The sequence below is a fragment of the Engraulis encrasicolus genome, chromosome 11, assembly GCF_034702125.1.
Source record: "Engraulis encrasicolus isolate BLACKSEA-1 chromosome 11, IST_EnEncr_1.0, whole genome shotgun sequence".
In the NCBI taxonomy this organism is placed as follows: domain Eukaryota; kingdom Metazoa; phylum Chordata; class Actinopteri; order Clupeiformes; family Engraulidae; genus Engraulis; species Engraulis encrasicolus.
Window position 1 is genome coordinate 5898454 of NC_085867.1, and position 16262 is coordinate 5914715.

General features: G+C 45.0%; 1 protein-coding gene across 1 annotated transcript in view; it reads left to right on the forward strand.

The window, feature by feature from the left end:
* LOC134458749 (matrix metalloproteinase-17-like) overlaps positions 1-15665 on the forward strand; it is an 81487-nt gene extending 65822 nt beyond the window's left edge. Inside the window, exons 5-10 of the mRNA XM_063211159.1 lie at positions 2536-2712; positions 3002-3092; positions 6981-7063; positions 8413-8565; positions 9145-9402; positions 14900-15665. Of these exons, the coding sequence (XP_063067229.1) occupies positions 2536-2712; positions 3002-3092; positions 6981-7063; positions 8413-8565; positions 9145-9402; positions 14900-15237 (1100 nt within the window). The 3' untranslated portion in view covers positions 15238-15665. The remainder of the gene's footprint in view (positions 1-2535; positions 2713-3001; positions 3093-6980; positions 7064-8412; positions 8566-9144; positions 9403-14899) is intronic.
* The last annotated feature ends 597 nt before the right edge of the window (positions 15666-16262 follow it).

The following is a 16262-nucleotide window of genomic DNA, read 5'->3' on the forward strand; positions in this document are numbered from 1 at the left end:
ACTTGCAGACACACAGAAGTCCCCAACGGAGAAGCCAGTAGATGTGTTTTGCTGCTGTTCTCCCAATATTTTCATATTGTGTTTAAGGCCCCATAACCTCAACTTCTGCTCTCCACTGCTCTGCACTCTACTCTAGCTATAGACTGAAGCAAGTCAAGGCTGCCTTCAGGCCAAAGCCCATCCTGAAAAATCACCTACTGTATCACCACAAACCTCAGCCATTCTCCCACACCCCTGTGTTCTAAGCCTTACTCTATGGGACTGTGTGCGTGTGTGTGTGTGTGTGTGTGTGTGTATATGTGTGTGTGTGTGTGTGTGTGTGTGTGTGTGTGTGTGTGTGTGTGTGTGTGTGTGTGTGTGTGTGTGTGTGTGTGTGTGTGTGTGTGTGTGTGTGTGTGTGTGTGTGTGTGTGTGTGTGTGTGTGTGTGTGTGTGTGTGTGTGTGTGTGTGCAGAGAGAGGGAGTGCTTCTGTGTTTCTCTGTCACACATGCAGACAGATGGACAGAGTGCCCTCCATGGCTCATTTCCTATGGGATATGTTTGTGTGTGTGTGTGTGTGTGTGTGTGTGTGAGTGTGTGTGTGTGCATATGTGTATGTGTATGTGTGCGTATATGTAGGGTGACCATATTGTCCGGATTTGTCCGGACAGCCCCGCCCCTTGGCTTTCCAACCTCGCGTCCTCGCACCGTACCCACGGCTTGTCTCTCCGCCTCCGAGGAGAAAACAATCAAGTCGGTACTAAACAGTAGGCGGAGATCAGGACATAGCGCTTCCATCTTACCTCAGACTAACTCAGCTGCCAACAACGGTCTTAGTTGTTAAAGAAGATGTTTTGAGAGGGGTTTGCACATTTCATTACACCTACATTGCTTTACTTTACTCAAAGTCAGGAGTGTGTTTATATCAGCTGTGTTTTAAGACGAGATGCAACCGCTTCTCCTGCAGAGCAGTGCAGACGCTTGAGTTAAACAACACGAGCTCAGAATACAAACAGAGAGCGCCCGTGCAGAAAGACACTTTCTTTGCCCTGGTTGTAAACTTGTGAGAGCCCTCGTTGTAAATGCATCTGGTGGACAAATTTACTTGCACTATGTGGTGCCAGTGCAGGGAAAAAAATAGGAGACAGACTGTTACAGTCCGCCGTTAAATAACGTAGCTGTGATATTGTCTACTACTGTAGTAGACAATATCACAGCTACGTTATTTAACTTCCATATAGTCAGTTAATGTGCTTCACGCATGCAACACAAACACAAATTGCATGTATATTTCCCCGACATGGCTACAGCAGCCTAGGCGATAGGCTACAGTTTGCTTTGCGAAGTCTGGTGTAAAACCTGGAGGAAAATGGCGATCGCAGATATCGGAAACATGACCCGATTGTCACTCTCATTTGTGTCAAATGACGTTGCTTCACATCTCGAGGCCATAAGCACAAGACGAGGACTGGAGGAAACACAAAAATTGGGACACACAGATGTCTTAAAACAGGTCGTAAAACAGGTCGTAAAAATGGATCTGGTCACCCTAGTATATTTGTGTGTGTGTGTGTGTGTGTGTGTGTGTGTGTGTGTGTGCGTGTGTGAGTATGGTGATATTCACCAGTTTAAACATGCCTGTATCTACATGCTTTAGAATGCTGTTGAAACTTTTGTTTTAAAAGTGTTGGGCATTTTCTTTTTGGGCATTATGTATTCTTTGCTGTTTGAATTTTCACTTGCTTGCTCATTTGACCTCAGTGTGTGTGTGGAGATTGCTTGCAGGTGTGGTAGCTGATTGCTTACTTGATGGTGGCCACACACCCACCTGCTGAGTTAAAAGCTCTGCCCTGAAAAACAGAGAGAGAGACAAGCAAGAGGCAAGCAAGCAGAAATGCTGTTTGAAGTTGTGATGTGGTCAAGTAAAATGTTAACATCCAAAAGTCATTTTTTTACCTTACCATCTTTTAAAATGCACAACCAAGAAGCAATGGCTTTTTAACAGCGTGCCGTGTGTGTATATGTGTGTGTGTATTACTCTGGGCTATTTACTCCAAAGGGGTGTCGCGCCTTTATGTTCGTACCGGGAGGTTGCGTTGGTTCCACAAAGTTATCCAATGACGCAGCAAGGAGGAACTCGCACACCACTGATGCCGATACATAAATGATTTTAATGCATAAGGAAAATAAAGAAGGTGCTACCCAGTGACGTGCAATTATTATATTACGCTGGGCTGTCATGGTCTTGGATGGACAGTGCAAGATCAGTTTGACATACTCTAATTTGTGCCCCATCTCACGTACACAAACTGAAAACTGCACAAACACAATATGCACCATTTTCAGCACCATGGACAGCAGCACAACACACTCGGCACCTCCTGTTCGACAGGCTGTGTATGTGTATGAGAATTTCAGTTGGACTGACTATGAAGCATCATGATCTTAATATCTCTGTACCTCTCTCTCTCTCTCTCTCTCTCTCTCTCTCTCTGTCTCTGTCTCTGTCTCTGTCTCTGTCTCTCTCTCTCTCTTTCTCTGTCTCTCTCTCCACAGACTCTCATGGGATGGACCTGTTTGCGGTGGCCATCCATGAGTTTGGTCATGCCATTGGGCTGGCTCACACGTCGGCCATAGAGTCCATCATGCGTCCCTACTACCAGGGCCCTGTGGGGGACCCCCTCAAGTACGACCTGCCCTATGAGGACAAGGTGCGCGTCTGGCAGCTCTATGGTGAGTAGTGCACCTAGCAGAGAGAGAGAGAGAGAGAGAGAGAGAGAGAGAGAGAGAGAGAGAGAGAGAGAGAGAGAGAGAGAGAGAGAGAGAGAGAGAGAGACATGGAAATTGAAATCGAAATGGGAACAAAACAGACAATAGGTCTGTCTGTCTGTATGTCTGTCTGTGTAGGCATGTGCAGTTGTATACTCATTTGAATTATATTTGATTTGTACTGTATACGGTACTCACTGAATGACTGGTCAGTTTCACTCTACATATCTCTCTTCTCTCTGTCTCTGTGCAGGGGTGCGAGATTCAGTGTCAGTATTGTCTGGTGATCCGTCCATCGAGCCCCCAGTTCTCCTGGACCTACCCGAGAACAGATCCACTGTCCCGTAAGTGTGCAGACCAACACACACACACACACACACACACACACACACACACACACACACACACACACACACACACACACACACACACACACACACACACACACACACACACACACACACACACACACACACACACACACACACACACACAGATTCATACTAGCACTTATTTCATTATTTCAATTTCAGTCCCACAGCACAACACACACACACACACACACGAACGCATGCATGCACACACTCACGGACGCAAGCACACACGCACACACACACACACACACACACACACACACACACACACACACACACACACACACACACACACACACACACACACACACACACACACACACACACACACACACACACACACACACACACACACACACACACACACACACACACACATACACTGCTGCTGGTGTACTTGACAGACCTTTTTAATATTTATTTTTCTTCAAATGCTACTATTACCATGTCAGAACGCTATAAAGGACTTTTTTTAGGAAAAGCACAAAAGCACAACAATACCTCTTTAATGTATGTCCTCTACAAGTCTTCTGCTGTCCAGTCTTGCACTTTAAATGTCTGTATGAGCACTGTCTATGTCCATACTGTCTTAAGTCCATGTATAAGTACTGTCTATGTCTATACTGTCTACGTCCTTACCTAGATTAGTCTATGTCTGTATGGGAAAGCAAGAAATGTAATTTCAAATTCTTTGTATGACCAGTGCATGTAAAGAAATTGACAATAAAACCTACTTGACTTGACTTGACACACACACACACCTTAACCCTAACCTTTATATCTTCCCCAGCAAAGGGGTCAAAACATGTGGGGTGCATCATTTGGGCCCCACATGGAGTGAGGGCCCCAGCCTGTGGGTGTGCTCCAATAGCAGTGGCCTCACATAGTACGATTGGTGGAGTACACACACACACACACACACACACACACCACTTGAAATTCCCAAACTTCCCTACCACACCCTCTTTCTCTCTCTTCCTTGGTGCCCCATTATCTCCAGTAGTGATGGATAGGGACAGAGGGTGTATTTAGTCAGTGAGTGATCAAGTCAAGTCAAGTCAAGTCAAGTCAACACAATACATTATAAAAACTCATAAAAGGTAAAGAATTTAAAATAATAATAGTACAAAAGAAATACATTTTGGATTAGGAGTTTGCAGAGAGTAAGATTTAAAAAGATAAAAGTGCTATGGAGAAGTGGGGTGCACAGTATAAAAGACCTGCATAAAAAAACCATGAATACACACCTGACCTATGGCTATCTGCACTTCTTGATCACAAATAGACTAATACACTCCTCCTCACCTCCTCAACTCCCCAATAAGCCCTGAATGGAGATCTTTGATAAGACGGAGCGAGACCCTGTCAGTGTTGCCAGATTGGACTGTTTCCTGCCCAATTGGGCTGCTTAGGATGACTGTCTGCGGGTAAAAATTGCATTTAGCAGGGGAAAAAATGGCCATAGAAATTAATGGAATTGGGCAGGATTTAGTGCTTCCAGGTGGGTTTTGAGCATTTTTGGGCTGGAAATCACCAGCCTCATCTGGCAACCCTGGAGCCCGTTTGCCACTCACAAAAGGAGCCACTGTGGTGGTAGTTGCTGTGCCATTAACAAACAGATCACACCAGGCTCCTAAAGCTTCTCCTCAGGGTTAGACTTAGAGTCCGTCTGTGCAGTCAGAATCATATGCAGCCTCTGGGCGCGTGTTGAATGCAGTGTGCCACACATGAGCCATGAGAGTATGCAGTGTGCCAGCCATCATCACACTGGTGTTGGCAAGCAACGTGTGTGTGTGTGTGCGTGTGTGTGTGTGTGTGTGTGTGTGTGTGTGTGTGTGTGTGTGTGTGTGTGTGTGTGTGTGTGTGTGTGTGTGTGCGTGTGTGTATGGGTGCTGCTTGACCCTTGTAAGGTGTTTGGGTCATTTTGACCCATTTTAATTTTTCTTGCTTGAGAAAAATAGTATCAGTTATTATTCTTTCACACTGAGATTCACTGGCTTTGGCTCATTTTCAATGAGGAATATGAATCTGGAAAATAAATTAGTGACACCCCCTCGCTAACCCCCCTGCACATTTCTATTACACAGGAGGTGTTCCCGGGTCATTTTGACCCGTATCACTTTGGGGGGCTGAAGTGTGTGGGAAAAGGACTGCAGATATTGTTCGGTCCTTCAGTTGTGCATCAATGTTTCAACCTTGTGCAATAAGAGCACTAGTGGTTCAATTTGAGAGCTTGGATTGAGTTTACTCACTTTCTTCACTGTCTCCTTATCTTTCTCTCTGTGTATCTCCCACTCTCAAAAACAAAAATATACAGAAATTCACAGGCAGGATGAGGGGAACATGAGGGTGATTTTTTCCTTTTTTCGTTATTTTTCTATATGCCCGGGTGAAATTGACCCGAACACCTTCTATATAACCAAAACATGAACACCCTACAAGGATTAATTAGTAACACACACACTCAAACACACTACATACTTGCACACAAACACACTACATACTTGCACACAAACACATGCCTACAGTACATACTGACATAGTCTAACAGTTTGTTCCTTCAAGTGTGTGCCTGAGGAGTGGCAGGAGGCATATGTACTTACAGAAAGATGTCTTATTACTTGTGACTTGTGTTTGTCTTCAAAAGAACAGAGCTGTGCTGTATGCATTCACACACACACACAGAGACACACAGAGACACACAGAGACACACAGAGACACACAGAGACACACACACACACACACACACACACACACACACACACACACACACACACACACACACACACACACACACACACACACACACACACACACACACACACACACACACACACACACACACACACCGGTTTGGCAAGCAGCAGAGGATGGGAGAGGGAGAGCCGTGAGGGAGAGGAGTAGCTGCAGACCAAATTGAACAGCATTTTAATCAGTGTTCTGTTTGTTGTCTCTAGTGTAGCTGTAATGCAATGCATTGCACGTCTTCTGTGGTAGCCAGTCACACTGTAAACAACATCAGTGAAATTATTATTGCATACCAATGTAACACACAAGAATGTTCACATAGCCTGCTTTATGTATTCAGGAGTTGTCTGGTCACCACCAGACCTAATCACAAGTGAGATGAGTGTCTTTCAGATCGAAATGATTGTGTAGAACTAAAGGCAGTATGGGAGTTCCCAGGTTAATTCAGAAGTACATTTTAAACCATTTTAATTGTTTGTGAACAAGCAGCACAAATGTTCAATATGAACACACACACACACACACACACACACACACACACACACACACACACACACACACACACACACACACACACACACACACACACACACACACACACACACACACACACACACACACACACACACACACACACACACACACACAGCCTTCAATCCTGGCACAAAAAGTGCAAAAACTAATCCTTGAAAGAATCAATGAAAACAAATTAATTCTCAAGGTAGACATACTGTAGCTAAAACGTACTTGAAGACTCTGCTGAAACATTAGAAGTGTTCAAGGGCAGGCGAAGCACCAAAGCATGACAATTTGTCAGGAGCTGTTGTGGTACAGTACTGTACAGTACAATGGAAGGAGGAGAGCATTGATCAAGTGGTTAAAAAATATTCTGGGAACTCACTCAAAGGTTTCCTGAACCTGAACCTGGTGATTTAAATATCACCACCTTGCTATTAAAAAAGGAAAATCCAGCCTATAGCCTACACACCATCAGTTTTGCAGAAGTGCATTAGTAAGAATAGATCTTTGATCATCAGGCACCGTTCCGCTCATACCTCATCTGCCTCCTCTTCAAAGTCTCATTGGCACCTCTCCCCTTCTCCCTTCCAGTCCAGTCCGTGATGCACCCGACCGCTGCACTACTCACTTTGATGCTGTGGCCCAGATTCGAGGAGAGGCCTTCTTTTTCAAAGGTAACCGACCGAAAGCACACACATAACCACAGAGGAGCAAAGAGGAGTGGAGTTGAGAAGACCTGAGAATGAGCAGAACAGGCTGAGGTAGAGACAACAGAAGGAAAGGAGAGTAATGGAGAGGGGCCGAGAGAGGGATGGAAGGAGAGGAATGAGGAGAGGAAGTAGAGAAAGAGAGGTGGTTACAGGGGAGGGGAAAGGGCAATCAATCAGTACAGCCTGAAACCTGGAGCAGCAGGAGTAATACTCATCAGCCATGCACCAGCCTGGCCTGTGCTCCAGACCAGTCCCTAAAGATCTCAGCTCAGCTCCCTTTACTACATGATGCCTCAAAGGAGATGCCTAAAGTCATGAACCCTACCCAGCAGTAGACGTCTGACCTGCCCTCATTTGCCTAAGTCATCTGAGATCAGAGGGATTGCTTGGAACCATTTGCAGAAGTTGTGGAAATTGTGTTATGTCTTGCTCTACACACAATTGAAGGGAAAATGAATAGAATAGAATAGAATAGAATAGAATAGAATAGAATAGAATAGAATAGAATAGAATAGAATTTGTATTTCCAACACAGTGGAAAAAATACTGTAGGCCTATATATTTTTCTTAGTTTTAGCATAAAAGATGAAATGAATGAACGTTTTTTTCTCAAAGGGAAATTGTCTTTCTGCTAAAACGCTAAAAGATGTTAAAAGCACATTGGAGAGAAGGGGAAGAGGGAGTGAGTGTCAATGATAACTAATTGATTATGAAAATGAAACTGAGTGATGATGGATTGCTCAGTACACAGTTCCATTAGAGAGAGAATAGGAATACAGATGATGGAGGATAAAGAGCGTGAGAGTCTAAAGAGGGAGAAAGAGAGTAATGGGAAGATGGACAGCAGGAGTCAGTTTCTGGGTTCTGGTTGGCTGCATCTGTCATAAACAGCTTGTGGTTGTCCACACACATCTGCTCTCTGTGGTCACCTACACACACACACACACACACACACACACACACACACACACACACACACACACACACACACACACACACACACACACACACACACACACACACACACACACACACACACACACACACACATAGAGCCAGCTCTTGGAGATTCTTGAACAAAGCACATGTCCAAATGCAACATGACAGCGCTCCAAGATGGTGTCACTTTTGGTTTTTAAGTGTTTACTTTTGGGAAATAGCCTCAGAGGCTGACAAAATTACACACACACACACACACACGCACACACACACACGCGCACACGCGCACACACGCGCACACACGCACACAAACCAACAGCAACAAACTCTTAATGAAACATAATGACTTTGGCTCCTTATCCAATCTCCTGCAGGGAAGTATTTTTGGCGTTTGACTCGGGAGAAGCACCTGGTATCACTGCGTCCGGCCCAGATCCACCGCTTCTGGAGGGGTCTTTCCCCCAACCTGGACAGTGTGGACGCCGTCTACGAGAGGCCAGGGGACCACAAGATCGTCTTCTTCAAAGGTGCTTACCCACAAGCACACAACACAAACCACCTTCCTCAAAGTTGGACAATCATACAGATAAACAAAATTCTAAGTACAAAAACATTGGCTGATTGGGCCTGTTTGACAATGAGGTGGGCGCAGGCTTAATTTGGGTCTGATTTGTGAAAGTGAAAGCTCAACTGAGAAACATTTTACTTTTTTGCTCCACCTCTATTTGTCTGGCCATCGTGTCTGTCTGTGACACCTTGATGACTTACTCAGGAGGGCAAGTCTATTGCAGTTTGCCATTAAAAGAAAGAAAGGGGGGGAAAGTTTTACAATTGTAGAGAACTCTTTCTATGAATCTATTTAAAAGCCAGTGAGAAGTTCATGGAAGGACATGAATGCAGACAAGGATTTAAATATGTATAGCCATCTCTGTCTAGCTCTCCATATCTCCCTTACACCACCTCAACCTCTCAATCTCTCTCTCTCTCGCTCTCTCCATCACCCCCCCCCCACCACCACCACCTTTTCCCTTTTTTGTCTGCCTCACACTCACACTCAACTTCCCTTGTTCCATGCCCATCACTCTTTCCATTCCTACCTCCATCAGGGGTGAAGTACTGGGTGTTCAAAGACAACAACGTGGAGGAGGGCTACCCACGGCCCATCAGTGACTTTGGGCTGCCCATGGAGGGTGTGGATGCCGTGTTCGTGTGGCTCCATAATGACAAGACCTACTTCTTCAAGGACAGCAGCTACTGGCGCTACGACGACCACCTGAGACGCATGGACCAGGGCTACCCCAAAGACAGCGCCCTCTGGAAGGGCATACCCATGCACTTAGATGATGCCATGCGCTGGTCAGATGGTAAGTACACACATACAAACACAAGCATGCATGCACGTTTCCAAAATTGTTTCCTTTGTTACTTAAGCCAAGGAGGTTATGTTTTCGGTCGCGTTGGTTTGTCTGTCTGTCTGTCTGTTTGTCTGTCTGTTAGCAGGATACCTCAAAAATGTGTTATCAGATTTGGCTGAAACTTGGTGGAGTTCTTGGAAATGGCCCAAGGATCAAGTGAACAAACTTAAGCCGAAACTTAAACCGAAAACTTAAAGATTCTTCATAATTGCTGGTGTTTAAATCTAGATGCCCCGAGTGACCACATTGAATTGGGGGACAGGGCAAAACATTCCAGTTTCTAACTCCACAAAAAGGAGGCAGAAAGACAGGCTGTAATGTCAAATGCTCTATTAAGCAGCGTCCTTGGTGGAGCTCTGCGCTCTCTGTTTTTTATTAATAACATTATTAAGGTTATTGTATGTTGTCGCACAGAACCAAGCCCCTAACCCCAACCCTATTGCCAAATATAAAGTCTAAACTACAATTTTGGACAATATTCCAAAAATTCCAAATTCCAAGTACCTGGCACTTATTCCAGAAATTAAGTCTGCATTCCTAATTTTACAACAGCAGTCATTTCAATAAAATACGTATAATATTTGATATAATTCAATATTTTGCCGCTAAAATGACAATACGGCCAAGGTGACTTGACTTGGACTTGACCTATTACAGGACTTGACTTTACTTTACTTGACATAGCCTGCGACTTGACTTGACTTGACTTGCCAAAGAAAAAAATACTTGGGACTTACATGAGACTTGAAGGTTAAGACTTGAGACTTACTTGAGACTTGCACATGTGTGACTTGGTCCCATGTCTGGCTTGGGACTTAGAATTTGGAATTCAGACTTCATTTCTGGAATTGAGACTTAAAATTTGGAATCCAGACTTCCTTTCTGGAATTGGGACCTAGAATATGGAATTCAGACTTCATTTCTGGAATTGGGACTTAGAATGTGGATTTCAGACTTGATTTCTGGAATTAAGGTTTCCAAAATTGCGGTCCAGACTTCATACCTGGATTCTAGGGTTAGTACTAGGGTTAGGGGCTACTTAACCTCGTGGTTTGTTTTTATTGTCCCCTTGGATACTTCCCCTTTAACCTTTTATGTCTGAGTGGGTTTTCTGAGTGCCATTTCATATTGCTTACCTCACTGCAGTGCGTCCCTCTGAGCCAATTAAAAAACAAAGTTGAGTTGGACCACAAACTACACCGTACTGTTTACATAGTGTATACTTCAACAACAACAACAAAATTCTCCTCATGATGTGTACACCATGCATGGGCTGCATGCTTTGGTCTAGTACAGGGGTCGGGAACCTTTTTGGTGGAGAGAGCCATAAACGCCCATTTTTTAAAAAATATTTTTTGTGAGAGCCATACCATTTTCGCCATTATTTCTAATGCTAATTGTCATGCACAGAAGGGAATAAAAGTAACGCTTGCATTGGGGACAAGAAGGGAGAGCTAACGAAAGAAGAACTAAAACTACTTGTAGATGTGCTGATGTGCATTTTAAGAAGCCACGCGCATGCATTACCTTAAGTTTCTATCTTTTATGCATCGGAGTTGCCAATGAGCAATGAGAATGACGGAGGTGCTTCTATTCTAGCCATCAGACAGACACAGGGAAGGTGCATGAGGAGGGAGGAGGGAGGGAGAGAGAACTTCAAGACAGGATGCTCATCTTGGTCGCGCTGACATAGTTAACATTTTACAGTTGATATGTGGCTGACATGTCTATTTTTAGTAATTCGCGAAAATGCCCTACAAAGCGCGTCCCTTACCGACATGCGTCCCCAATACAGAACGCATGATTTAACCGCCAAATAGGCTACAGGGCGATTCCGTATTTCAGGGGACGAATGGCAACCCTACGTTTGCCTTCGCATTGTGGCACCAGTTATCTCGCAATCACACTAAACTGGGAAAGACTTACGTCAGTTGATTCAGCAAAAGTTCTTCCTGTAATCGAGGGAGAAGTACAGCGCTGCATTTATATCCCTCACTTGCGTTTCCTCCACTTGATTTGCCATCATAATGGCACGGTCGTGAACAGTTTCTTTGTTTTGGATACAACCGTTAGCCAGCTGAACTTTAGGTAAAGCATTACGGATGGAATGTTATCTCACACGACACGACCCAGCGCTGGCACGGCATTGTCCAATAAAAAAACGCGTTTTTCATATCTGTACAGTAGCCTTCGTCGAAGGCCTGTGCTTGGCTCAGCTGATCGGACCTGGGATGGATTAAATGCGCGATCATACTTTATATTTTGAATATTATCTTAACTTTTCGATTTCAGTAGGTCCATTTTTAATTTAGTGCCGTAACAAAATTATTCATGGCTTATTGAGTAAACAAATGACAGGTTTGTCCGAGAGCCACATGCAGTTCCCAAAAGAGCCACATGTGGCTCGCGAGCCATAGGTTCCCGACCCCTGGTCTAGTAGGTCACATCACGTTGCATTTAAATCTAGCTGACATTGTTATCCACTGCTCGCTCTCTCTCTCTCTCTCTCTCTCTCTCTCTCTCTCTCTCTCTTTATCTCTCTCTCTCTCTCTCTCTCTCTCTCTCTCTCTCTCTCTTTATCTCTCTCTCACACACGCACACAGCATAATATGTTTGGTCCACTGGTCAGACAAGTGTGTTCAAGAAGAGCCCGTATATTAAGTCTGAGATTCAGTCTGTATTCTAGGGCATTCTCCTTCACACTCAACTCTGCTCTCTCCTCACCTCTGCTTTCCTTTCACCTCTGCTCTTGTCATCTCTATTGTTCAGAAGCTTGAGGAAGTCACTCTGAGAACTTACAAACACCATCCCTGTGTTTACTTACACAATGTGTGTGCAAGGATGTGGGTGCCTGAGTGTGTGCATATCTGCACGAGATGTTCGAACTTGTTTTCTCTCAATAGTGGTGATGTTCTTTAACTCCCTTGGCATCTTATCTCTTGGGCTTGTGGTTGGGCATCCTCAGTGGGCGCATTCAGACCGACTGAGAGTCATACCGGTGCCCGTCCCCGCACCTAATCGCGAACCGGCCGTCATGTTCATGCCACAGAAATTAGCGCTCGGGAACCGGAAAGTTGGTTCGCAATGTGAACTGCACAATATTTGTTTTTTTCTCTGTGAACCGTGACGACAACGTGGCAGTCAGCAGGTTCATCCGGGTAACAGTCACGTGCGTAAAAATGTTCAGAGCCCGGTATGAACATGGGCGTTTTGCAGATGAGGACTTGAGTGTAAGTGCCGAACGCAACTGGTGTGGGCACCGGTAACAGCTCCGTTCAGATCGGCCTGAAAACCCTAAGTATGTAGTATATCCACATTTCTTTCCTTGAGCCTGTGGTAGTGAAGCGTGTGAACCGTCCGTATGCCTTTTTTAGACATTGTGGTGTAGTAGTGTTGGCATCCATAATTCAGAGAACAGGTAGCAGGCGAGGAGTGTTCTACATCTCCAGTATGCAGCGCAGGACGTGTCCATGTCAAAGAGATTAGCAAGGCTTTCTAAACCATTAGGGGTGGGAACGGAAATAGCAAGTAGGAGCGTGTTGTTGGTGGTGGTGGTGTGTGTGCGTGCGTGCGTGTGTGCATGCATGCGCTTGTGTTTGTCTGTGTTTGTCTGTATTTGAGTGTGTGTGTGCGTGTGTGTGTGTTTCAGTGTGTGTGCGTGTGTGTGTGTCTATGTGTGTATGTGTGTGTGTCTGTAAAGCGAGCAAGTGTGCATGCAAACGTGTTTTGTTGGAGGGGTGAGGAATTAAAGAGCAATGAAAAGATTGTTGATCATTTTAGCGCTTTCTTGAATACAGCAGCGGGATAAAAAGTACTTTCAATCGAAACCAAAGACGGATGTTAGGGTTAAAGGTGTGTGTACAAGCTACAAACTGCGTGCAAGAATGTATTTCCTTGTGAATGTTGATGCCTCCTCTTGATCTTGATCAAAGAGCATGAGAGAGAGAGAGAGAGAGAGAGAGAGAGAGAGAGAGAGAGAGAGAGAGAGAGAGAGAGAGAGAGAGAGAGAGAGAGAGAGAGAGAGAGAGAGAGCACAGTAGCAGACTAACAGCAGTAGTAGCTCACGTTCCTCACGTCCCCACAGTTCCCCCTGGGGCTGCACACCTGCTATGAGCTGCATTGGACTCTGGCACTCTGGGAGATGGAGCCACTTCAAAGCCTCCACACTCACTCACAGCCAGCCAGCCAGGCAGCACAGCACAGCACAACAGCCAGACACACTCACTAACTCCCAAACTACAGCATAGCAAAGCATAGCACAGCAGACCCACTACGGCACAGCACAGCACAGCACAGCACAGCACAGCACAGCACAGCACAGCACAGCACAGCACAGCACAGCACAGCACAGCACAGCACAGCACAGCACAGCACAGCACAGCCACCACTCACAGCCAGCCAGCCAGGTAGCACAGCAGCCCACCGCACTCACTAACTCCTAAGGCACAGCCCAGCACATCAGACTCACATTGCACACTGTGACTTTTTAAGTTTTAATCCAACAATAATGGCATAGTCGTTGGGTATGGAGAGTAGAAGATTAGCAAGAGAGGGAGTAAAGACAGAAGAGAAGGAGAATGGGGTGCAGGAGAGAGGAAGGAAGGATGGGTTGGGACTGGAGGCAGTAGAGAAACATTGATGTTAACTGTGTGATGCAAATGACCTGGGATTGGTCATTGACATTGATGCGCAACATTGACGAATGGTGATGCACTCAAGTATCCTGCCAGAAGCATTTTCCGGGCCTTATACAGTTGTTACTTTCATTGTGCTATACACATTATGTGCTTCAGTGTGACTCATATTGTTAGTTAAAGCTTTATCGACACAGAGGACCAAGAGCGTTGTAAGCACCACGTATAACTCGTATAACTGGCAACTCTGCAGAAAACAGAAGCTGCAAATGGAAAAGCTGTTACGTTTATTGCGGTGAGGTCACTATACAGAACAAAAAGACATTTGCTGAAGAGGATGATCACCTAAAATGACAGCATAACATCAAAAGGTATCAACATAAATGGGTTATTGGCTGTTTCTATGGAGATGCGGAATGGAAATTGGGATGGAAACACATGCACAGAGATATGCAGGTGATGAAGGAGAAAGACTCTAGCCCATAAACTGAGATGGAAGTGGGTTTGGTTATGACTGAACCATTGAGATTGTGTTTTGACTTTTTGATGGTTCATTTTGGTTTTATTGGTTTTATTTTTTATTTTGACAAAGATAAGCTCCCTGTAATCCTACCCCTTTGTTATTTGACCTTTTTCCCTTCTTGCCCATCTTTACTATCCATGTCTTCTATTCACTCAACCCTCTGCACCCACTTTTATATAGAGTATATTGTATCTTATTCTCTGTTTTCCTCTTTGGTTGGTTTTGTACGGTCTACCTTTTTGATTCTTTCTTTCTCTCCTTCTCCCCCTCTCCCTCTCTGTCCCGCCAGGTGCCTCCTACTTCTTCAAGGGCAAGGAGTACTGGCGCGTGGAGGGCAGTGACATGGAGGTGGAGGCCGGCTACCCGCGCTCCATCGCCAAGGACTGGCTGGTGTGCAGTGAGATGCAGTCTGACTCACCGACTGCCACAGAGTCCAACCACTCAGACACTCGGATACGGGGCTCACAGCAGGCTGACCACGCTGAGAACGGTCTGGAGGTCTGCTCCTGCACCTCGGACCACGCAGCCCCGGTGGGCGTTCGCCTCCCCCTCTCCCCACTCCTCTGGGCCCTGTCCCCCCTATGGACACTCTGGACGACCCTTGTGGCAGCACCGGGGCCCCTATGACATCAAAGACTCACAGACTGACTGACTGACTGCAGTGAGCAAGTGAGCAAACAGCCATGGGCTGGACTAAACTGGACGCTTTTTTCAGAGGCTGGAGAATTTGCCCCCTGGAAGATTTTGGTGGTGGTATTATAGGGCTGGATATCTGCCTGGATGTGAGGCTGGCTGGCTGGGAACAGACAGGCGCAGACATGCAGGTAATCATCTGAGACAAAGGTATAGGGTGTCTGTAGGTGTAGATCTGAGAAGAGGGTTGGAGTCGTACAGGTGTTTTCCTGGAGAAAGGGGGAGAGGGTTTGACTCTTGCCGGTTCTCTCCTGGAGGAAGGGGGAGATGGTTTGACTCGTAAGGGTTCTCTCCTAGACACTCTTACTGGGTGGGAGAGGAGAGAGGGGAGAGGGGAAAGGGCTGGACTTATCATGCCTCTCCACTGCAGACTGAAACTGTTCACACAAGAACTCAGGACAACACATCTCTCAGCTTTATTATGTTTTAACTTGTTTTAAAACTGGAATTATTATGGAAACTAGGTCTATATTACTATTATTATTATTATTATTATTATTATTATTATTATTATTATTATTATTATTATTATTATTATTATTATTATTATTATCAACAACGATAACAACAACACAGTGTAATGAAGTCCTTCAAATTGACCTTTAAAGGCCCAGTGTGCCATTTTAATATTTATTTCCTAAGTTTCTGCTGCTCATTCACAAATTTTATAACAACAACAACCAAGATATATGTATACACAGCAGGATATGTGTGTGTGCACATATTGTACTATTGCACTAGGACACCTGGAACTAGGTACGCAGACGCATGTGCGCAGTGCATCATTGATTAAGCTTTGTGGAGGGGATCTTCCAATCTTCCATGTTGATATCACTTGGAGTGTAACAATGGTGAAAAGTAGTAATGAGAAATAAGCCCCGCACTGTACTACATTGGAAGTGCAAGGAGCTTGAGCATGTATTTTTTTTTCTCTCTCTGTCTTTATTTTCATGTCTTTT